The sequence below is a fragment of the Bactrocera latifrons genome, unplaced genomic scaffold (assembly GCF_001853355.1).
Source record: "Bactrocera latifrons isolate USDA-ARS-PBARC rearing strain unplaced genomic scaffold, ASM185335v1 scaffold_44, whole genome shotgun sequence".
NCBI classification, from domain to species: Eukaryota; Metazoa; Arthropoda; class Insecta; order Diptera; family Tephritidae; genus Bactrocera; species Bactrocera latifrons.
The window spans coordinates 534,545-559,422 of NW_017537090.1; the positions used below are offsets into that span (position 1 = coordinate 534,545).

The window sequence follows — 24,878 nt, forward strand, 5'->3', positions numbered from 1 at the left end:
CTCAAAGCATGCGCTACATCAGCTCGAACCTACCTACCCTACGCCTTTGCGCAAATTATTATGTTATGATAACAAATGCCCACATACAGATTATTTGACAGTTAGTAAGACATAGATTTTATCCTGTCGAGAGCCCCGTAATAAAATCCGATATATTTGGCTGAGCATTGTGCATTTTCCAACCGGAAATAGTAATATGCAGTTATTTGTATGCTCAAACTAATAACTTATAAAAATATAAAAATTAGTGAAATTCGTTGATAAGGTGGTTTATAGAATCTGAGATTGTGTGTGGATAAAATGAATTACTAATTTATAAACAATACAATGGCTTTTCAAACTGGTTAGATATGTATTTTATTAAAACATAACTAATAATATTTGTTACAACTAGACAAAATATAAAACAAAATTTTGTACATGTTCATTATATCAACTAAAATAATATACAAACGCTTGTATTTGCTTTGATTCGCCCACAGATACTACTAAAATAGGCACAGGGTACTTTTGCAAGTTGTAGATATTTGTTATTTCTGCATGTGTAGGGAATGGCTCATGTACCCCTAGTATCAGTAAACGGAAAGTAGGTGGCTTTGGAGATCGCTTTTTGAATCCATTATTATGCAGGTACAAATCGAAAGTTATGTGTAAACTGCGCACCTCCTCCTCTGCGTTTATAGTGGCATCACCCATTTGAACTATGTCGAATTTTGCAAATGTGGCTTGAAATTGTTTATATTCCGGTTCATCTTTGAGACAATCCAGAAAACTTTTTTGTCTAGATGCTACCTCTAGACATCTTCGTTTCGTCTTTGTTAGATTTTTTGATTCGTCAGTTGTGTTTTTCCGTTTACCAGTAGATATGACCTTCCCATTGAAATTTATGGATGATGAATCTGCTTCGCTTAATTGTTGTTGTTCGTGTACCGGTGGTTTGGTTATGTATTCCTTAATTTGTTTCATTTCCTTTTTTACTTTTACAAAATATGGAGACTTCTTTACATTTTCGGATATCGCACGATTATTAATAACATTTAATGCCAGTGCCCAAGCACAGTCCTCTTCGGTTGGTTCGATGTTGTCGTAATAAGGAATATTTTGATGTCTCACTAAAATGTAGCCAATGCGCGTCAGATGTGCATATACAAGATATTCATTGCATTTAGGGGTAGCTGTCTCCCCCAAGAGTAACAAATAAGCTTGTTCAATTGACATTATCATGGAATGATATTCTAATTGCAAACGATTCTAAAAGGACATAAAATTATTAACTACAGTTTTTTAATCATAGTTTAAGAATCTTACCATTTCTAAGAGAAATAGTGCCTCGTAATATTCCAAATATAGGCGACCGCCATGACTATAACCAAAATTACCAAATTTGCCATCTTTACGTAGCACGTGCACTGCTTTTTTGTCCGGGTCCCAAGTAGCCACCGTTCGTCCGCCCAAGCGGTCAGTGCGTGGCAAGGAAAGTTGATTCCGTAAATCATCTAAAGTTAATATAATAGCATTATGAATAGAACTTCTAGCAATTGGAATTATTTCAACATACCATAAAGTTTATTTAGCTCTAGTGTTTCCTCTACTGTGCCCTCGGGAACTGTTCGTTTAAGTCCTGATTGAACATGTTTATCAACTTTAGCTGTAGACATTTTATGCATTTAATATATTTCCTCAATTTTTTATTTATATATTAAAATTGGAAAAATTTATTAATTCATGAAAGTTAGTAAACAAAACAAAATTGATAAATGAGAGGTAGGTTGAATCGCGATGCTGCCATATTTTAAACAGAAAAATTATTAATATTATATAAAATTCTCAGTGAAATGCAAAAATTAAGCATATTAATATATTAATAAAATTAATATTATTGTCCACCTGTCAAACCCTTCTTAAACAAAGCAAAAACTATTAAATTTTGTAAATTTGACTACCTTTGCATATAACAAAGATTTCAACAAAAAGTATTGATCTTTATTTCTTAAGTAAATATTTGAATTAATTTTTTTAATTCTGAAATTAAACCCAGCGCAATTTTTTGAATCGAGAAATAACATTTTGTACTGAAGTTTTCAAGTACGGTACGTGAAATAATACACGTTCTCTGAAATACGTTCTCTGTTCACGCTTCTGTATGAAATAGTTGGCAATGCTAAAGTCGTCAAGTGTGCGTTGCCAATCGACTATTAGACTTTATTTGAAATCAGCTGTGGAAAGTAAACAAATAATTGAAACAATATCCGGCTGTTATTTTTAATAATGTTCAAAGTTAACGACGAGCTAAACTAATACATCACGATACTCAAAAAGAAATATTTAATTTCTCTCTTATTTGTGAACTTGAAAATTATAAAATATTATTTATTATACGCATTTTGTGTTAAGCATGAAAATACTTACTGTGTAGTATGTGTAATGTGTAATACGTAAAATCAACTTTTCCTCGTGCCTCTGCTATCAAGATTCACTGATACGTTTTAGTCCCTGAAAGTAAAAAGTAAAAATTGATCCTTCTAGAAAACTTACGGAGTGTGCAGCGAATAAATCAACCAAGCCCGCCGAATGTATAATACTTCCAACATTTATTTCGATTCGTTGTTTGATTTGTAAAATTGAATTCATAATTTTTCATTTTTACAAAACGTTTTACATGCGAAAATTCTTAACAATTACAATTTTAAAATAGTGTAAACAATTTTCGTTAGTAAATTAGATTAGGGTGATTTCGGTAGATATAATTTTGTTAAAGCTACTCACTATTTGGAACTTAAGTTCTTCGTAATTGCTTTTGTAAGCGAGACAAAAACAGCAAAGATGCTTGCTCCATGGCGCTTTGAAAGATATTGGAAAAGTCTGTTCCAAAATACAAATACTTGCAACTACTCGGTTAACTGCGTTGCTGGCAGGTGCCGCCCGTCCGTATTTATAATCTGTATGATACTACCAAAATATAATTCTTCCGGAGGATGGTGTTGTTGTTTTTGTTAATATTAAATCACGTATTTCGTCGTCGTCTAAGTCGTTACTAAATGCGCGTATAATTACAGAATAAATACAACATGATTAGCTTACAACACTTGTGTTGTTGTGGGAAGAATTGGTGATTTTATATGACGCACAACAGAAGCATAAAGAAAATGCAAGTGTAAAATGATTGAAAAGAAAAAGACTGTGATTGCAATGTTTTAGAAACAATAAATAAGTTTGAAACAAAGTTAAAAATTTAGTAGCGATTTACGTTTTAATTTTCGTAAAATTTACTCTTATGCACTAACACTATGTTAGATTTTTATTGGTTATGTTTTTCATTTTCTTTTTTTGGAAAAGTGACATCAATAATAAATTAAAAGTTGACAGTGTCTTAAGAGTTAATTGTTTTTGTTTACAGCTAATTAAACGAATACAACAAAAACGCAGTACACGTTCAGACATGAATATACAAGATACAGGTTGAATGTTGTTGACAATGACAACCAATAACAAAAATTGGTTAATTCGGTCGGGTTACGGTTTTGATAAGCGCCATTTTGTCCACTTCATGTGCTGCTAAGTTTTTACTTTTGTTTTAGGTTTTCGTTTATGAAACGAAATTGTTAAAGTTTTGCTGATATTTCTGTACTTGGCGCGTATGCATGTTTGTGTGTATATATGCATGCGTTATCAGACACATCACACAGTGCTCAGTAATGATAATCCAAGTTAGGTGACATTAGGATGCAGTTGTATTGGAGGAGACAGACACGTTGAAATGGGCGTGCACGACGACGTTTTCAGGCAAAAGGCGCAACAAGTAATTGATGCTCTCTTATGGTCTACGAAAAAATAAACAAAAATGTGAAAAATAACAAATACGAAATTTTAAAAATTTATTAAAAGTTTTTTGTGGCATTAGTGAAAAAAATCAAAAACATTATTGCATTAAAGAAAGTTTATGTATTAGTGTTGCAAATTATTTAGTTTAAATTAATTAAGCTAAAATACGACATATGTATGACGAAAATTTGCTTTGGCTAAATTAATAAAAGAAGTGAATCACAAAAACAAAGCGTACAGTTTCAGTGCAAAAGCTGCTTAAAATACAAAACATTAAGTGCTAGCAGTTGAAAAAGGGTTTTGAACACAAATATATTAAAATTTATCACGTAAAAAACTATGTGAAATATGTAATTTATGTGGGACAATGTTTACTACTAGACAAAATAACAGATATCAGTATAAACATTTTCAATTAAACCATATACGTATATGTATATCATTTTGGATATTGTTAAAAAATGGAGCATATTTCACAATGTAAAAATTGAACTTACGAAGTATACCTATACGATATTACGGACAAGAAAACAAGCATACAATAAAAAAGGTAGAAAATATAAAAATAAGATAAGAGAAATGCTATTTGCACCAGCTTCTTATAAAAAAAAAAATTTAAATGGTGAAAATATTTATTTTAGTTTCCGATAAAAACAAGTAAAATATTGAAACAATACGCTTTCCAAAAATAGTAAGATAGGTTAAAAATATTTAATTTGGTTTTGGATAAAAAATGTAAGTTATTAGAAATTTTGTGTTTTAATTAAAAAAATTAAGACTGGAACACAAGTGTGTGTTATAAAAAAAATGTTTGACAAGAAAAAAGTAAACAAGAATATTGTAAACAGATTAAAGCAAAGAAGTTTTTCAAAATAACGCTGACCATAATTAATTGTCGATTTCAGACCCGTTCAACTTTCCTAGAAACGCAATTGACCGCCCGCTTTCTCAAGCCCTAATTTATTTTATATTTACATATTTTCAATAAATGCAAGTTGTTTTTGTTGTATTTTCTGTTTTATTTTCACTTAAAGCCAATGGGTATTTTGCAGTAAATCTGTTGGTTATATTTTTTAAAAACAATATGTTATGTAAAATCATTATTTTATAGACATTTTTAATGTACGTTTACATTTAAAATCAATATACAGCGTATGTTATTTAAAGTTTATGAAAAAAATATCACTTACAAAGTTAACTTTTAATGTAAAATAGTTTTGCATTTTTTAATATTTTTAATTTTTGTTTGTTATAAACTCCTGTTAAGATAATATATTCGTGTTTTTTCTTTAATATTATAGTTTAATAATAATTTTTTTTTATTTAACTTAAGGTTTGTATTGTTTTTTTTTGTTTTTGTATTGTTAGCAGAAAATTCATTGAATTTATGCAAATATTTCTAGCTTACTCCGCCTACATGTGGAGGTTTCCTTTGTTCTTGACAAACGGACGGCATACATATTTACAAGAAATTAAGAAATAAAAAATATTGAAAAATGACAACGGACAGTGGGAAAAACTGGACGTAATGTTATTAACTATTTAAAAAAATTTAGAACTAACTTATGAGTGCTTTGTTGTTGTCGTATTTTTTACTTAATTTTTTTTTATTAGATTTTTTAATTTTTTTGTTAATTTTTTTAATTTAATTATTTTTCCATTAATTTATAATAATTAATTAGCATTTTATAGCAATTCATTTTGAATGTATTCGGTTAATACGAACCACCTACTAATCACAAGGCAAATAGATTGTATCTCGGTTAGTTTGGCTTCCAGTCGCTCGAATTATCAAATATGTTTGTATGTTTGTATTAAGTGTCATGGTTTCGCACACAAGCTGGCATACAAGCATATATTTTCCATTATCGTATTTTTAATGACGAAACAACAACTAAAATAAAAAAAGAGCAGTAACTTGGTTTTCTGTTAAATAGAGAGATTACAGCAACGTCAAGCGCTACACAGCGCAATTGTCAAAATCAGCTGCTATGCTGACGTCACATTAGCTCACAAGTTTTTCGAAATTTCTTTACAAGAATGTAATCTCCTAGGCTACCAAAGTTCACTGTTAGTTTGTAATAAACGTTACTAAGAAATTTTGTTATTAAAAAATTACTTTTGAAAAGAGAAAAAACGTATTGAAATTAGCGAGATACTGTTACCAGATAAGCACTTCGTTTGTTATATTTGTAGCGAAAGGGGAGGCAAAGAATCCTTAGATGCGTTACTTTTCATAAAGAAAGTTGAATGTATAGTTTATATACGAGTATCCTCTTAAGTAGATATTCGCAGCAGTGATGTAAGTGTCTAGTTTGACTGAGCGTAAAATGTGCAGAGTTTCAATTGTTTATGGGCTGAGAATGTGCTGAATTTGTAACTACTACTATGAGATCTTCTATCTATTTCTTTTTTGAAAATGTGCTAATTGATTATTGCGACTACATTATCAGAGCTTCGAACCAATTTCGGGTATAAGGTTCATTTGAGAAGGCATTAGCCCTAACATAACTCTCTACTCTTGTAAGGTTGAAGGGTTTCTCTGAAATTTAGATTGAGTCAGCATATATTATTGGTCGCATATTTTTGAAAGCTGCTAAGAGTATGCTGAAGAGATTTCGCTGTAAATTAGAGTTGAGGAACTGTAATCATCTGTTGCTAACTTTTTTAGTATTTTCTATAATTAAGTGGTTTAAAAACCAAGACACATTTGTCGTAATTTTAGCTGATTTGTCGAGAATATCTGAATAAACTAGGAAAGCTGAATATGAAACTTTGCTAATGAAGAGAGTGATGTTAAGTACATATATATAGTTACTAATATCGAAAATTAAGTAAAGTAGTTGCTAGAAGTTAGTATAATTATATCGTATAAAGTCTTACAAATCGGTTTACTGTGCTCAACATACACCCTAAGAAAGGACTCTGGCTTTTAACATTGCTTTCGTTATGTGATAATACACCACTGGTTTGGGTTTATCTAACGTCTTACCTCTGTTCGAGTAATCTCTACTTTTCTACATGGGTGTATAAAGCCTTTGGTGACCTAAAAATCTATATTTTTTAGTGGGGTTCTGAAAAAATTTCGTGAGAGAGTCGCTCCACACATGCTGAGCTATGCAACTGCAGGATTGTATTGAAGAAGCGGGAATTAAGCTATCAGGTCTAAAATCTAAGCGCGGCAGAGCACTCGCTGTGTGGCAAGCGCCATATAATTCTTACTTATAGCTTATCAACTAACTATATTAACTAATAAAAAAATATATGAAGTTGTATGGTTATGTATAACATATAGTATAGTATGTATACTACATATGTATGTATGTATGGAAGCACGGCGAGATGGTTATGGCAACAACAAGACACTAATGAGAAACAGTTAGAATTTAAAATGCATTTTATGAAGCAGTTTTATTAGAAGAAGGGAAAGCGGGAGAGAGAGAGATACAGAGATACAGTGAGCGAGACAAGTTAACTGCTGATTGGTCGATAATATGGTGACACACGAATGTATACGATTGATTGTTTACGGTTTCAACATATTTATGTACATTGGGTGAACTGATTGGCGCAAACATTTCGATATTGATTTTGATTGAGATCGCAACTTCACTGATACACGGGTATACGAGTTAAGTGTTTATTGGAGTGTATATTTGAGTGTGTGACTGTGTGTGTGTGTGATGCTTACTTTTTCATCAGCGAACGAACTTTTTTAATTGTTCGATTCAGAATGGTTTTATTGTTTGCATTGTTGTTGTTGCTGCTGTTGCTGTGCGTGTTGTTTCCCGGCGCATTGCTACTCAGCGAAGTTGACGACGTTTTGCCACTATTCTGACTGCCGCGATGTGTATGCGCCGACGCGCGCACCTGCGATCTGAACATGCTGCCGCATGAGGTATTGCTGCTGCGCAACGATTGTGTGTCATCCGTCGAGCTGACACCCTCCGGGCTGCGACGCGTTACCGGCAGCATACCGCCGGCGTGCGTCTTCCGTAAGCCGACATCGGCCGGTTCGGGCGTGGTTGCGGCGCTGGATGTGCACACGCTATCGCCGCGTTGCGTTAACGGTTGTGTGCGTGTGCCGCGTTTGAGATCGGGCGTTGCGGGTGTGGCAAGATTCTGCATACTTTGCGTACCTTCCATGAGCGCCGGCTGTGGTTGCGACGCCACCACCAACGCCAACGTCTTGTCATCGAGAAAATGATCGAGCGAACGCGATTTACGGTGCTGCGCATTCGTTGGTATATTGGCGCTCTTCTCACGTCTAGCGACCGTTTGTGGCGGCGCTTCACTGGCAAACTCGGACAGCGAACCAACCGATGAGGCATAACCGTTGCCCGGTTGTAATGTGCTTGTCGAACTGGCGTTGGTCAGCGCTGTGCTGCCGGCCGTAACACGTGCCGCCATATCGGCAATGCGATCGTTGGAGCCCAAACCGTCGGTGGTGTCTAGCAATTCATCAACACTATGACTGCGATAATTTGTGACAGCACCGGCTGACGCACTATTCTTATTGCCATTGTTAATGCCACTGGCCGAGCTGCGCCGGGGCGGCCGGTAGCTAGCCGGTGACATATTTTGCATGGAGCCACCCATGAGTGGCGTCTTCGGCTGCGCCATCGTCTGTTGTGTGCGGTACGGCGTGATTAGGTTGCGCTTCGAACCACGCCCGAACATGCTCAGTTGACCGTTGCTGCCGAGCGGTCCGCAGCTGCCCCCGATCCGTTGTCTGGCCGGTGAAGGGGATTGCCGGTATCTATTTGCCTGGTGATTAGCTGCTAGTTTGTGATTAGTATTAATTAAATATGAACGTTCATTAAAATTTGAATTTTTCATTTAGAGTTTTCAGAATTTTTAGTAGTACGAAAGTACTAACATAAATAACTAAATTAACTTTTTACGTCTTACTAAAGCTAACCTACACTTTAAGTAGTGTGTTTCGAACGCGCGAAAGAAATTTTGAAAACTTTTTGTGTTAGTAACTATTTGTAAGAGTAACTAAATCTTTTGATAAATATCAAACAGTAAGGAGCAAGTTCGAGTTAGGAAAAGAGGTGTTCGGTTTTGGGATTTTTGTGGAGAATATTGATTTTTTTTTAGTTTTGCTTCGTGCTTCCTCACTAAGTGCTAGGCTAAATTTAATATCTACTAATAAATATATATATAAGAATAAATATATATATATATATATATGTATATGTATATAGAGGCTTGTATATATTCGAAGAGTTTGCGTTCGCATAATCACTATCCTCATTAACATTCATCAATCTTATTTTGCAGATCATTTTTTCATGATAATTGCTTTTGTTTTTGTTTTCCTCATTCTTTTTTCATCTTTTTTTTTTCGTCATAATCATAATATCTCTATGACCTCATATTGCGGGGCAATCCAGGCGACTCATTTGCTCGGCTTATTTTTTTCTTTCGGCTTTTCAACGCTGGATCGCCCCGTTCTATGTATTCGTATTTGTTGTATTTGTAGTTGTCGTATTTTGTTGTGCCCCACCTTGTCCGCTGCTATTCGCCGCACCACCGGCACCGCTGACACATACAACGCCACTGCCACCGCCGCCGACGCTGCCGCCGCCCACGCTTTGCTGATAGTCGGAGTCATTGCTGTGCATTCTTTGGTAGGTCACCGAGCCCGGTGTGCTGGGTATGCCCACAAGGCGATCCAAATTCTTCTCACCACGCATGAATCTGTCGTGTGTGTGGAAGGAAAGAAAAAGGAAAATGCTTTTTAGTCAAGTTGGCAACGCAATAAAAATTAATTTGTGTTTTCTGTGCAAAAGTTTCGGTTAAAGTGATTTTGGTTTAAATACAGTAAAAAAAAAATAAAAAATATAAATGTATGAAATCATAATATTGCGTTGAACGACAGGAAGCCACAAAGTGGAAGCGGCAGGATGTTGTTAATAAAAATATAAATAAGAAAAAAAAAATATATATAAAATGTTTTCCAACTTTTGCTTATGAAATTTTGTGAGTGTGTTGTATGTGTGTACATTAAAGAGTTGCCTTAGTACTGAGAGTAGAAAAGAAGTTTTTTGAGTAAAGAATTGCTCCAATTCGTAACATCTCCGATATTTCGCGATTGTGTCGAATCTTTTCTAGGTATTTTAGCATGCAAGTAGTAACAGACAAATTTTGCATCTTCATTAATTCCTTAACGCGAGTTCATGAGTTAAAAAATTATATATTCCATTTAAATATGTGAGTTGAAGATATTTTTTTAAAGGGATTATAGTAAATTTTATAGCAAATGAAAGTGCAATAATGCGTCGCAAACACTTTGCCACTGCGAAATGTATGATGTGGCGAAAAGAAATTTGGCGAAAGTATAAGTAAAAATATACTTGAAAAATGTATGTATACCTTTCAGGCAAAAGCCGGTGATAATTTTCAGTCACAAGTGCATTAATCCGCTTAACATTGGAAACTTATAACGATATCCATCTGGCATGGCGGTAAAATGATTTTCGAAATCACAAGAAAATTTGTAGAAAAAATATTGAAAAATTGGCAAAAAAATTTTTTTATACTCATTTCTATTTTTCATTGCAAGCAAATTTGGTTAGGTTATAATATTTGGAGCATAAATATCAGAATTACTATAATAAAATGTACTTAGTGCTGCCATATTAGTGGAAATTGAAATTTACTAAAGTAGATATGTATGTGCGAAGGGTGCTCAAAGGTAGACGGAATGAGCAAAACATTTTAAAAGTTGCGATATCGACCGACCTCTTTACCATTAGCATTGAAATTTTCTCAGGAAGACCCAATTAGACTGAAGTGAAATAAAGTTGAAACGGCTGGTGGACCTTGAAATATGTTGGTGTGGTATGCGTAGCTTGAGACTTCTCCTATTCACTGAGCGGGACAGATGAAATTTAGAAATCTATGTATTTACCATGATCTTTTGTGAGCCTGTCTCTTATACACATCTAGATGTGTATAAGAGACAGGTTCATATATATGCATTTTTAGTAAGAAATGAAGATTTTTTTCTCACCGATAAATATTTTTTTATAAACAATTTAAGACCGAAGTTGTGGTCAAAAATCGATTTTTCTTTTAGATACCGCCATTTTCTCAAAAATAATTTTATTTTGCTTATTCTTTCGATTTGCTTTACTAGATTTAACATTACTTTCACGAAATCGGTTTGGTTTTTTTAATTTCAGTGAATCCAGTTCAGAGATATATTGGTCATCGCAGAACGTCTTTTGTGAGAGAAACTCTCGGAGATCAGCTCTAGTTCCGTTCCAAGTAAATGGTTTAATAGTAAGTCCAGTTAAAAGATACCATATGTGTACAAGTTTTTGGATCAATAATTTTAAAAGTTTTCTCAGAAAAAGTTCTTTAAAATTCCCTTTTTTCGGCCTTCCAACTGTATATAACCCCTTAATGATGCCATTACTCTTTTAGTATGTCCACAATTATATCAAAATTATTTGTGTCTTAAAGAATGCTTTTCTGCAAGGCTGGTGAGTTTTGTCCTTGCTAAATTTTGCTGCGATTTTTTTTTTTTACTTTACTAGCATTTTCACAACACTTATCTATATATATTATTATTATATATTAATAACCCTTGTAATTAATTTCTTAAACGAAGCCTAGCTTTAGCGTTGAAATGAGATCTTAACTAATATTTAAGAAACCACGCCCTATCAACTTGAATCGCTTCATTCCGTGAACCTTCAACCCTTCCGATGGAGCAATGAACACTCACTTCACGTTCAGTAATAACTTACCTCTCTAGTTTATCGATGCAGGCATCCTGGTAGTCGTGTATCCACGTGACGCCGTTGAAATGGCAAACGCTGCGCATGTCTTCTGGCAAGCGATCGGTCTCTGGCCATATAAATTGCTGATCAATTATAGGAATAATATTACAATTTGATTTCAACGCGGCGACGATTTCCTATAAGTTAAATTGAAGCATGACAAAACGGTGCTAACTACTTAAAACTTGCGAAGGTACTTACGCGATGCACCCAATCCTTGCCATCGTCGTCATCCACACAGCGTTGCAACGCATTTGGTGTTAATACTAAAACGAAATTCTTCGCTTGTCGAATACTGTTTAGCAGTCCATTATCGAATTTGCCCGCTTCCAGGCGCTCAACATCGATGAACACCGAGAAACCGCGCAACTGCAAGTGAACCTATTGTACCAGATGAGTAGAAAAATATTAATAAGCTTGGGTTCGCAAACTATGTGTAGCATTGGAAACCTACCTTCAATAAACTGGCCAACTGCGAGCCATTCGAACGCCGATAGCTGACAAAGACATCCAAGGTCTTTGCCATATTCTCCTCCGACGAGCTGGGTAATGAGTTTTCTAGGTTTTTTACGGCATTCAGTATACGCAGCCGATGTATGGAGTTCTTGATGCCACACTCAGCAATGAGCATATCCTCATTCAGCTGTGGCAGCGAGTTCCGATCTATGCCGGCATTCAGCATTGCATATGTGTAGGTACAGTACTCTGCACCGATTTCGGCCAAGAAATGATGCATCTTTGCCGTATCTTTCGATGAGTAGTCGGCCATGCGTTTGAGATTTTGCAGCTCGCGTTCAAAACGTTTCAACAGTATGCCATTCGCGATGCCAATATCATCGCGTAGATTTTCCTCATTCAGCTTCAGCAATAGATCACCATCAACTTGAGACTCCTCGAACTGTTTCACAAACTGACCGAAATTAATTTGTTTTACCCATTCTTGCACGTCTTCGACCGACCACAATGGTACCTGTTGCGAGAGTTTATGTGGCACAGTTTCACCGATGAGACGAAGCGCTTGCGCGGCGAATTTAGATGCGATCGCATTCGGGCAACTCGCTACAGTCTTAAGGGCTTCGATCGCGCCAATATCGCGAAAGATTTCTGTATTGCCTTGTTCACGCTTAATGCCCGCCTCCATGCAGAAATGGAAGGCGGCGAGATTGCGTGCCTCTTCACGGTTCGAACTCAATACTGGCACCAAACGTTCTAGCCAATGCTTGCTTTGTCCGTGGGCATGCGCTAAATTGGAGCGCGCAAATTCGGAGGGATCGTGTGTGGTGACGAAGGGTTCCACCAAATCGAGACAACCTGATTTAAGCACTTCAGCTTCGATCTCTTTGTTCGCCACGAGTACGGCAATTGCAAGGCAGGCGTAATATTTTATATTATCATCGTCATGGAAGGCCAATGGAAATAACCACATGGGTACTTTGCGAAAGATCATAGCTTCTTGATTTTCAGCACCACCATAAAGTGACAAATTGGCTAAGGCACTAGCGCAATGACGCAAAGTCTCCACGTCATTTGTACGACATTCGAAGAGCACAGCATCGAGACCACCCAACTTGATGACATCCGAGCACGTACCCTCCGAGTGTTTGAATAGATGCTCCAGTATGCCGGTACCCACACGCGAATGTTCGGTGTTTGGTTCCTTTGTGCACATACAGGCCACATTCACCACTTTGTCGAGACCATTGTCCACGACGTGTGTACGATTTTCTGTAGTTAAGCATTGCTCCAACAATTTGGCCGAGGAGAACTTGATTTTCATATCACCCTGTACACAATTCTTCATGAGCAAATCTAAACCGCCACTATTGCGCAATGAGTTGCATAGACTGTAGCCGAGCTCATGACCGTGTGTGGGCACAGCCCAAGCGCGTTGCATAACCTCATTGATTTTCTCCAAATACAACGATTTCTCTTGCGCTGCTTTCGAGTCCTCCAGCGTATTTACGAATGACGTCAGTACGCGGGAATATTTAGCGATAGCCTGTTCGATCTCTCGTTGTCCGCTGCCGGATGTTAGTGCCTTGAGATCGTCCAATTTTAGGTCGTGCAGTTTGATGAGCGCCCCGTTGGTGGCGGACATTTGTGAGGAGGACGAGATCATGCTGCTGCCCGAGCTGGAGACACCCTTATGGGTCATAGTGTAATTCGCTTGCGAAGCGGATGACATATGCTTCTCTTGGCTGATGATGCCGTTCGAGGTCATCGTCTGTGATTGTTGCGACTGTGAGATGGCTTTCTTGTCGGCGGAGAAGGTGTCACTTTGCACTTTAATACTGGCGGCGGCCACATTGTTGCTAGCCTGTTGAGTTATATCGCCAGTGCGTAGCGAGAGGGCTTCCTGAAATATTGGAAAATTTATAGTGTTTAGTTAGGATTTATGTCTTATCATCCTTAGATCAGTGGTATTAAAACTGTTGATAGCTTGTAGTAAGGAAATGACGTAGAGAGATAGCGTTTGGGGCATAACATATAGTTTGCTTTATCACACATTAATAAAAAAATAGTGGATGCATATAAACAGCTTGGACGGATATATAGACATATAGGTGACAACGTTCAAAATATTTCAATTCTTCATGCACTTCTAGTTGTTCTCCTTTGCATTAATCAACTCTATTATTTACAAATTTATTGAAGAAGATTGCAGACAATCTTAGTTGAGGTACAGTAAAGAAAAAAAATTGAATCCAGTCACTTTGGGAATAAACGACAGAGTATGATTTTATAATTATTTCCTGCTCTTTCTGGTTAGCCTACCATATCTGTATGACGGTTGGTCCCAGACAACTCCTCAATATCTAATGCCTTGCGAAAGACACCGCAATATAAATATAAACTTAGATTTATCTAGTAAGATATCACAGAAACTTTGTTCGCATTCGAATATCGATATTCGAAGAAAATGCCTCAGAAAAGTCCAAGAGACTGAAACTGACTGAGGTCTAATAGAAATTAGAATACTATTTCATTATTGTATATTATTCGTCCTTAGATAGATCCAAAAATAATGCATATTCTTCAAACAAATTAATATTGTTTAAATTCCATAACAGAAACGATACGAAAAATATATAAAATGGAAACGAAACGAATGGATATATTAGTAAGAAGAGAAGGCTAGATCTAGATGATCAAAAACGTGACTTGATAATACCGCAACTATAATATTTCAACTGTCGGTACAAATACTAAGAGATGTCGAGAATATCTAAATGAACTTGATATTAACAAAACAAAAGAAACACTTTAATGTAAATCCCTTCAAATTAAAAATAAATTTTCCGACGCGCAAAGCGCTGAGCTTGCAACTCGGTCGATGTGTGTGTACCTTGTTCTGTTCGACCTCGATGGGTATTTCGCGAATATTCTTCATGGCATTGCCACCTGTTGCAGCGCTGCTGAGATTCGGGTTGCTCGAGTATGTACCGGATGTGTTGTTGTTCGGGTGTTGTGTGCTTGTGTGGGTGGCGGCTGTGGTGTTATTGTTGTTTGCAGCCGATTGTTGTGACAATTGCTGTTGGTGTGTTTGTATGTGGGCGTGTGGTGGCAGTGGCGGCAGCGAAGCGATTTGTGGCGAGCTAAAATGCTGAAAGGGTGGACAAGAGTTCTTACGTACAGACCGAGAGGCGGTCGCGGCCGATGAGGACGACGACGACGAAGAAGAAGATGCGGCCGACATTCGCGCAGCAGAAGACGACGACGACGAGGATGAGGAAGAAGACGACGCAGCTGACGACTTTTGCGACGATGACGATGCAGATTGTGTGGATGCCAACGTGGACTGAGCGTGTGATTTCGTTGCACTGGTGGTGGCAGCTGCAGCGGACAGTGTTGACGACTTCGTTGTGGACACATTGTCGTTAATCGTGGCGACGGTGGGCCCCGGTGGGCCGTCGATTACTTGTATGGGCTGTGGTGGCGGCGAAAGTGGACAGGTGGGCGAAAAGCGGCTGATGGGCGTGCCGCCGTTGCTGTTTATTATAGGTGGTGGCGATAACGGCATCTCCACAATGGGGCTGGGCGAACGCGCGCGCACGAAGTCCGATTGGCCGCTCGAACGGTAGATGCCTTTACGTATGGGCCAAGGTGGTTGATGCGACATCTTCGCCGGTTGGTCGTTTGTGGGTTCACCGTTAGGGTTGGCACTAAGTTGGTTTCCTATTTTGTCTGCCCTTGTTTCGTTTCTCGCTTGTCAGTTTGTTCTTGTTGTTTCTTTAATTTTGTTAATTTTTGTTTTATTGAGTTTTTATTTGTTCAATTTGTATTTTTAGATTTTTCCTGTCGCTAATTGCTAGATAATGAAACAGTTGCAAATTGTTGGCTGAAAACACCTGCGCAATTTGCGAAACTCCACACGCCTCAACTGTGCGAGCGTCTTGCCCGTGGCACATCGACTGCGGGCGACTTTCAGCCAAGAAAAACATTCTAAACAATTTTCGCACAATTTTTCCTTTTCGTCAGAAAAAACACAACATTTAACACAAATCGAGTATGCACGTATGTTTGCTTGTATGTATGTACATATGTATTGTATATAACTAAAATAATTATTAGCTTATGAAGTGGACTTTTGTATAAATATATATACGTATATAATTATGTATGTATGTATGTATATGTCTGAAGCACTGTATTTTGGGGGGTACGCTTATGGCCCGCACATACGTCAACACCAGCGATTTATTGTTGTTGTAGCGGTAAAATATACATATGTTCGATTTATTTATATTTTTCAATATTGTATGCTTATGCATGCGTACAACAACTACCAACAGCTTCTATTAGCTACGCGTGCGCCACACACTCAACGACATATCGACGTGAGAAGTTAATGATTTGTATAGAGAAAGGAGTAAAAAGCATAACACGATCAAGTCGGCGGGCACATACATACATAGTTACATAGTGGGATTTTATTTACAATAAAAATTTCACATATTCAATACAGTTTAGCGCACAAGTGTAAACAACAACACAAAAGACGTGAAATGGAAAAGAAGAAAATCATATTTTATTGACAGCTTACGTATGGATAATTAACGGAGAACGCGTAACGTTTCATTTTGTTCTAGCTGTATATTGCTTATAAATGTTGTTTTTAAATATTCAAAAATTTCCAAAATACTTTGTTATTATTAGTGGTCTATATGGCGCCTTTTCCGCAAGTTTGTTATTAATTTATTTTTGTTAACTATTTTATTATTCACTTAAAAGTATTGGCAACTCAGTTTTTGCAATGAAATGTTAATTTTGAATTTCCCGACACTATTTCAATAAATTTTTTTATTTTAATATGAAGATATGCATATAAATATATTATTTTGATATATTTAATTCTCTTGAAATGTATATGCAAGTTTGAAAATATTTAGAAAATCGTTCGAAATTATAAGCTTTAATTCTCTGCGAATATGTTCATTTTAAATAGTTTCGTTAAGTTTGAAAACTTTGCTCAGAATTAAAATTTTTTATTCAAACGTTTATAAAAGGGTTAAAATCAAAGTTAAAAGCATTTTCGTTCAATTTGAAATTTTTCGTTATGTTTTCAAAACTATTAATAACCTTTATTAAAAACTTTTTATGCATTTATTTTAATAAACAAAACACAAAATTGAAAATTTTGAAAAAATTTGCCATATTTCGAAATAATAAATATGTTAATTTTGAATAGTTTCGTTAAGTTTTTAAACTTCGTTCAGATTTCAAAATTTTCGTTTCCTTATCATTAATAAGTGAGTGAAAAGAGTTAAAGTCGCTGTTACACGCATTTTCGTTCAGTTTCAAATACTTCTATAAACTTTAAGAATTTCGTTAAGTTTTAAAAAAATCTCATATTTAGAAATGTTGGTTCAATTTGAAAATTTTATCTATTTTATCTATAATATGAAGTACTTATAACGTATTATTTATAATAAAATGAAATATTAGATATTAATTTTTTAAACTTAGTAAGCTGTCTCTTATACACATCTAGATGTGTATAAGAGACAGCAAAAAGGTTGAAGGTAAGATTTCATTCAATATATTTCTTGAATTTAGAAAATGAAATACGCGAAATATTTTCCCATAATTTAAATATATATATATATTTAAATATATTTGTCACATTCCAATATCGAAATAAATAATTTTTCGTTAACGCCCCAAATAGTATTTAATTTAGTTTGAGTACTTAATACTTAAGAGTTTCGTTAAGTTTTGCAACGTTTCGTTGAGTTAACAAGTGTTGAAAATTTCATTTGCTAGACTTTGACCACAAAAAATATGTATTTAACTTCATTTGAGTACTTAAAAAGTGTCGTTAAGTTTTGAAATCTTTCGTTGAGTTATAAAATACTGAAAATCTTATTTGCTTATTTGCCAAAAATATAAAATTTTGAGATTGAGTTAGTAACTCGTTCAGTTTCAGTTTGTTCATTTGGTCTGAAAATTTTAAACATCCACTTAGTTTTTGAGCTCTCAGCGAGAACGTTTTTGTTTGAGTCAACGTCTATTTCAAAGTCAATAAAAGTTCAAAACTTAACGCAGTCATCATTAATAATAATCAATAGCTTTCATTATATTTGAAGTTTCAAATTTCGTTAAGTTTTCTTTTAATTGAAAAACTGAGCTATTTGATATGAATATATTATTTATAGGTTAAAATTCTTATAAGTAAATCTGCCTAAGGCGCAAGTTTCGTTCAGTTTTGTAAAAAATGAAAAAATTGCAGCTTGAATTTGAAGAAAATTTTCTTCACGCAACTGTAAGAAGCGGATCCCAACGATTGACATTTTTCTTGGAATTAAAAATATTTTCTTACAAATTTTGAAATTGAAAACTACATACTATTTGGCACTTGAAATTTTTTTCTGAACTTATGAACCTATAATCTCTAAAAACCAAAGTTTACAAAATCATGAATCTCGAATATATTATTTTTGTATGCTCGTTTCATCATTTAAATTTAAATGTATTAACATTTCTATTATTAATCTGAACATCCTTTCAATATTCACACGCGCTAATCAGCTTCCGTAGGGCGCTTCATTTGGTGATCACGGGCAAACGCTGCCAGCGAAGGTCAAATCTATTTTTCCCACACATATTTTCGACCCTTGTTGGTGCATTTCACTTTGACTTGGCATATAAATAAATAAGAATCGGAAGTATTCAAACCCATTTGTCGCACATACATATATTTAGATTTATATGATTATAAGAAGAAGAGCGATGAAATTGAAATTTTCACACGCATACGCGTTAAAACGAGTGAGTGAGTATTTTCTGCCCGTTTCGTATTCGAATTCTCGTTTAGCGCGCTCATCCAACGGAGGCCGCGTCAGACGGAAACAAAATTTGCACGGAAAACTACTCAACAACGAGCGACTCGATCGTTTAGCGGCTAGCGAAAGACTGAAAGTGTCGAATTGAAAAAGACATACGGGAATCATACCGTTAGGTGTTGATCTTGCCGATCGTGTACATTTGCACAGCCGAAGAATACAATAAAATAAAAGAAATATGTGTATAAATAAATGAAAATGAGCTTAAAATGAGATAAAATATATACAAATTTGAATAATTCTCAAGCGGTGAGCGCCACGCGGACAATGGGCAGCGCACGAGAGCGACATGGTGTGATGTTGAGCTGAGTAGCGGCCTCCTCAGGAACAAGTAGCTACCTTGGCTCGCGCCACCCAACAATTCTACATGAATGAATGCTACATATAACGGAGTTCCAACATTCTTCTTTTAGCCGTGCGTGTGCCTATGTGTGTGCGTTACTAAGCTTGACTGATTGGGTGTGTAAAAATATTTACATAAATGAATAAACTTGAACTTGACAAGTAAGTGTATAAATACGAGCGTACGATCGTACAGGGTTGTATTGTTGATCTTCATAGATATATACATATGTGTGTGTGTAGTGTTATTGGCAGGGGTAGTGATCTCGATTGCCAGATATGTGTTTATAAATGGAGAATATTTCAATATTTTATTATAATACATATGTATGTGGCAGATTGTTCAACAAAAGCAGCAGAATTGTGTGGATTTTTTACGTTCTGTTGATAGTTGACACTCATCTAATATACAATAATTCACAGCTTTTACAAGTTTTGTAATTAAAAGAATTTCTGCAATTGTTATTTTATTAAAGTATGCGCGCGCTATAAAAAGTTATGATGTCAATTCAATTAAAATTAACTTTTTTCATATTTCTTTGAGCCTTTTTTGCTCGCTGGCTGCTGCTTTGGCATTTCGCCAACTGCTAGCAACTAATTTCTTTTAGCTAATTTCTTGCCATTTTTGATTATATTTTTTATTTTTATTTTATTTTGTAATTTTTTTTTTATTTCATAAATAAACTTTTTTTAATTTCTTTATTTCGTTTTTAATTATCTGCTCACTTTTTCCAATTTATATATAATTTTTATGGAATTGTTTTATATATTTCTTTCACTTTTCAGTCGGTTGCGATTCTTCGCGCCTGATTGCCTAAAAGACACGACACCTTGGCGATGGCAGCGTTGAGTGCTGCATTATTTGCGCCAAACAATAAGAGTTGAACAAATTAGCTTATGACGTGTTAATAAGCTTTTCCAAGGTGGCAAGGAAATTTACTGTTTAGTTAAAAAAAAAAAAAAATTTTGAGTGACATTAAAAAATTAAGTACTTGCTATAGGTGACTTGAAGCGAAGAATTGTACCGCATATTTTAGTCAACAAATATTTTACTTAAAACTACTGTGTAGTGAAGCACATTCCTTGCGGGGTAGTTTGTAACTAGTTTATTTATAACTAAACAGGACTTGAAGTATTTCACTCAAAACTACCCGGTTGTCAAACTCCTTTCTTTCCGAGTAGTTGGTAAGTAGTTTATTTATAATTAATAATACCAATGCCAAAGCTTTTTGAGCTTAAGCTCTACGCTTTTTTCAAGAACTTGTATTTAGGAATATATAATATTATAAAAATATTTGAGAATGCCTTTTTGATTCGTTACTGCTACGTTTGCTGATGATAAAACGGTTTGTATAAAAAATTCGTTCGGGTAAAATGACTTAAATAAAGTTAATTTTTAACTTTCAATCATTTATTTGCATTGAATCGCTTAACGAATCGTATACAAATTGTCATATCCTAGCAAATTCTTCTCAACGCTATTCTACATCCTTCATTACAATTTAATTTGGATTCTAATTTTTCAGATAGTTCAAACGCTTTACTCTCAATTGCGCTTATAGCAATCAGTGAAGGTATTTCCTCTTTACAAAAGTGTATTGAGAGCTCGGAATTTTTCCTACTGGGCTTCTGTTGAAGCTACAGTGTACCTAAAACAAAATTAGTTGAATTGTTTTCTGCTGAAAGTATTCAACATATTGCATAATCCGTGCCGCTTTTGTTACTAAATTAAGCTGCTCTGTTTTATGGTATAAAAAAGAGATAAGATATTAATTCACGAAATTAATTATCAGACAGCAATCAACGCGGTAATCAAGCACATGAGCTGCATATGCAAATTTTTAATATTCTTTCAGCCAACCTCAACTAACATGGTTTTACTAACCAATTTTCTTACTATAATTTAATATGTTGAGCCCAAATGGATTTCTTCAAACCTTTGACATACTTTTTTTTAATATCTTTACGATATTAAAACGTTTTTTATTTTATTTTTCTATGGCTGGGTTTGGGGAACTCGAAGCTTGATTGATTAAATTAAGCCAAATAGTTAGTTTGTAAAATTTTGAAATTTCTGATATGCTCGGTTATATAACAGGTAATATAACGTATACATTTCTGCTAGCTTACGGTTATATAATTGGTTATACGACAACACGTTAATTTCGTTATATTGCGTTAGACGCTACGTTAATTAATTTTTCGCTTTTTATTACAATGCACATAGTTAATTAGATAACTGTAACTGTGTTTATCTGGTTTGTTCATTGTGAATTATTGTATTGCGCCAAAAAGTAGGCAACATTTTCTACATATACATTTCTGATAGCTTACGGTTATATAATTGGTTATATAACGTAGAATTATGATTATAACAAGTTAATTTCGTTATATTGCGTTAGATGCTACGTTAATTAATTTTTCGCTTTTTATTACAATGTACATAGTTAATTAGATAACTGTAACTGTGGTTATCTGGTTTGTTCATTGTGAATTATTGTATTGCGCCAAAAAGTAGGCAACATTTTCTGTTATTGTTACTATTTATTTTCTAAAATTTGTTACGACACAAGCGAAACCTGGCGTTCCGAGTTAAGTAGATGAAGTGCGTGGCGAGAATATAAAAAGTTAGTATTTTTTAGGAATCTCGATAAACTAAGCCGAATCTACGCGAATTTCTTACTACAAAAAAGTCTAATAAAGCCCTTAAAAGCCTTGGAGTAAACTAAAAATATTGGTCTATTTTTTTTTTCTTTTTTTTTTGTTGTTTTTCACTGCTATGGTGTTTTTTAGTTAAAAGGTATAATGACGGCCGGCAAAATTTGTATGAAATTAGCTTTAAAGCTCTAAATATTAATGCATCCTGTTTACATCTTCTTAGTTTCTACTTCTGGGTCCTAAATCAATTATTATGCTTTAATTAGTCATATATGTTATTAAATAAAACCAAATTAAGTACCGAACCCGCTTAAACAACCACCGTTTGGAGGCTCTGTACTATCATCAAAGAACTTAACTTAAGTAGTTTTTCTATTATGTTAACGACTATTTTGGAAGACCTCGACTTTCAGCGTAATTTACGTGAACTCTATATTACAAAAGTTTAATAATAAAGTACTAAACATGGAATTTGATCCTATAGAATTTATATGTTTTGAGGAAGCTTTTGTGAATATAAACTTTCGAACGCAATAATACTTTTTGGCGACGCAAGAATCACTTTTATTATATTTTGGTGACGATCTCTGAAATTTTATGCTTTCAACGGCTGTCAAAGATAAGCTAATGTCACTAGGCAATCGGCAGTTAAAAGTAGCAGTGGTCCATTCCACATGTTAAAAATTTAAAAACTTTCTTATTTATCAATTTATCTCGCTTAGCATTGTTAAGGGATTTTTATGCACATTTTGACTATTTTACTACATTACAGTTATTTTTTGTGATACTTACATATGCATGTATGTACATACATAAAATTATTCGTAAATCTAAATTACCTTTATCTTTCCGAGAATGGATTGTGGACGCGGCCGTTTTGAATATTTGCAGATGCTGGTTTCTTGTGCTATACAATACTTTGTTGTTGTCGTCAGCAGACACTTAGTGAGCAACATAATGCCAAAAAAAGCCCTGAAAAAGTCTTCCAACAAATGCCACACAGCAATTTAGCCATGTGTTGTGCACTATCAAACCACTTTAGACCAACTAAATACCTAAAATTTATTTAAGAAATTTCGAAAACACTGCTATTTCCAAGCAACCAACCAAACTGCAAAACGACCGACCAACTAACGGGCAAACACGCGCTGCTGCTCCTTTCGCGACTACACGAGACACAAAAGGCGAAAGCAAAGGCTAAGCGAAAATCGATATTTTTTGTCGCGAGTTAACGCCCTTGGCACTGCAAGTGAAGTGCAAGTAACTTGCGATTTCCGAGAATTATGCACTAAGTAGTATATTTTGTTTAGTGTTAACTAAAGTAATTTTTTGAAATCGCAAAATTCTCGTTTTTGTGGAAAGTTTTCGAACCATGCTTTCGCTTTCTTCATCATACTCTCTTTGAGTATACTTCGTTTACACTGTGTCATGATGTTTCCTTCTACACATTTTTTGGTTTAGAAAAATGCAATTTTTCTCCACTTTTCACACGCAACCGAATGTCCTCAGGCACGATGTCCTTCGCATAGCACAAATTGCTATTTCAATTTTTTGCGAAATTATTTTGAACGCTTTGTTCTTTGTGGACTTTTAATAAAATAGAAAAAAGCACCGTTAGTTTAATCACTGACAGCGTCAAGCTTTGCGTGCCAATGTCGACTTGACTTCTGCATACGAAACAAAACACTACAAATCCACGGAAACAACGCACGAGCGATTAGCCGCTTTGGAGTGTGGAGTGGCGTGGCGAGCAAATGGGAGTGCGCTACCGCCGCCGTGCCGCAATACGAGTATGCCACTATAAGCACACACATATAGATAAAGCAGTGTCCAAACCCACGCAAAAGTCCACTCAGCTGGTAGGTATGAATGTGTGCACACCCTTTTCATGTAATATGTAGTATCCAAAACGACCTAAAGCTATCGTAAGCAGGGGTTTCCCCACACACTTTTATATATACTGCCTATATACGCATATGTACATATGTTTTTATTACCCGCCAGTTCTAATCATCTGTCGGCTGTGCCATTTATGAGTGACGCTTGCTTGGATACAAAGTTGTGTAAGGGTGTTTCCCTTTTTGTTCTGAGTTGAAATTCCTGCATGTTTACCATATCTCTAATCGGCCTAAATTTGAATGTAAAAAATATCCTTCTGAAGTCAACGTTAAGTAGAGCACATGGACGTTGCTGTCACGCGGCCGACTTTACGCGACCAACACGGTGCTGATTTGTTTTTGCTGCTCGCTAAGCACATTTCACAATGCTTTTTGGGTAATGATTGCAGAAGACCAACGAAAACCACAAACTGGCAATAATAAATACTTCTTCTTTATTGGCGTAGACATCGCTTGTGGGGTTGCAGCCGAGTTTACAACAGCGCGCCAGTCGTTTTTACTGTTTTTCTTCAATTGGAAATTTCAATTGTAGTTGGGTCCTTCTATACCTGGTCTTTCCAACAGAGTAGAGATCTTTCTCTTCCTCTGCTTTCCTCGGCGAGTACTGCGTCGAATACTTCCAGAGCTGGAGTATTTTCGTCCATACGGACGAAAGGACCTAGCCAGCGCACGCGCGGTCTCTTAATTCGCTGAACTATATCAATGTCGTACAGCTCGTTGTACCATTAACTGCGGTACTCGCCATTTCCCAATGCGCAAATAACCAAAAATCTTTCACAAACCTTTTCTTCGAACACTCTTAGGGCCGACTCATCAGATGATGTCATTGTCCATGCCTCTGCATCGTTTAGCCAAACGCAGATGATAAGCGCTTGGAGAGTTTGGTCCTTGTTCGTCGAGAGAGGACTTTACATCTCAATTGCCTACTCAGTCCGAAGTAGCACCTGTTGGCAAAAGTTATTCTACGTTGGATTTCGAAGATGACGTTGTTGTTGCTGCTAAAGCTCGTTCCAAGACAG

General features: G+C 35.5%; 2 protein-coding genes and 1 long non-coding RNA gene across 15 annotated transcripts in view; 1 reads left to right on the forward strand and 2 right to left on the reverse strand.

Annotated features, from left to right (window-relative positions):
- Positions 1-207: 207 nt before the first annotated feature.
- Positions 208-15,990, forward strand: LOC108972931. The gene is made up of 3 exons (XR_001993686.1): positions 208-343; positions 11,016-11,115; positions 15,908-15,990. It is a non-coding gene; the product is annotated as an uncharacterized LOC108972931 (long non-coding RNA).
- On the reverse strand, positions 423-1,719 carry LOC108972929. The gene is made up of 3 exons (XM_018939837.1): positions 1,559-1,719; positions 1,309-1,496; positions 423-1,251 (listed from the first exon to the last, which is right to left on the reverse strand). The coding sequence occupies exons 1-3, from the start codon at positions 1,665-1,667 to the stop codon at positions 433-435; spliced, it is 1,116 nt and encodes a 371-aa protein (XP_018795382.1). The 5' UTR covers positions 1,668-1,719; the 3' UTR covers positions 423-432.
- LOC108972927 (sterile alpha and TIR motif-containing protein 1) overlaps positions 2,568-24,878 on the reverse strand; it is a 123,027-nt gene continuing 100,716 nt past the window's right edge. For 6 of the 13 annotated variants that reach the window (XM_018939828.1, XM_018939825.1, XM_018939831.1 and 3 more), the window contains 6 exons: positions 12,073-13,974; positions 11,820-11,999; positions 11,586-11,755; positions 9,335-9,528; positions 7,514-8,603; positions 2,568-3,034 (listed from right to left, as the gene is read on the reverse strand). In XM_018939828.1, coding sequence (XP_018795373.1) covers positions 2,950-3,034; positions 7,514-8,603; positions 9,335-9,528; positions 11,586-11,755; positions 11,820-11,999; positions 12,073-13,974 — 3,621 coding nt within the window. In that variant the 3' untranslated portion in view covers positions 2,568-2,949. Of the gene's footprint in view, positions 3,035-3,113; positions 3,822-5,548; positions 9,529-11,585; positions 11,756-11,819; positions 12,000-12,072; positions 13,975-14,964; positions 15,018-15,065; positions 15,910-24,878 lie in introns of those variants that run through there. The other 7 variants (XM_018939829.1, XM_018939826.1, XM_018939835.1 and 4 more) reach the window with 5 other exon arrangements.

Coding starts and splice junctions, on each gene's coding strand:
- LOC108972929 (XM_018939837.1), bottom strand. CDS start 1,667: ATGCATAAAATGTCTACAGCTAAAGTTGATAAACATGTTCAATCAGGA. Junction 1,497..1,558: donor AGAGCTAAATAAACTTTATG/GTATGTTGAAAT, acceptor TATTAACTTTAG/ATGATTTACGGAATCAACTT. Junction 1,252..1,308: donor CACTATTTCTCTTAGAAATG/GTAAGATTCTTA, acceptor ATGTCCTTTTAG/AATCGTTTGCAATTAGAATA.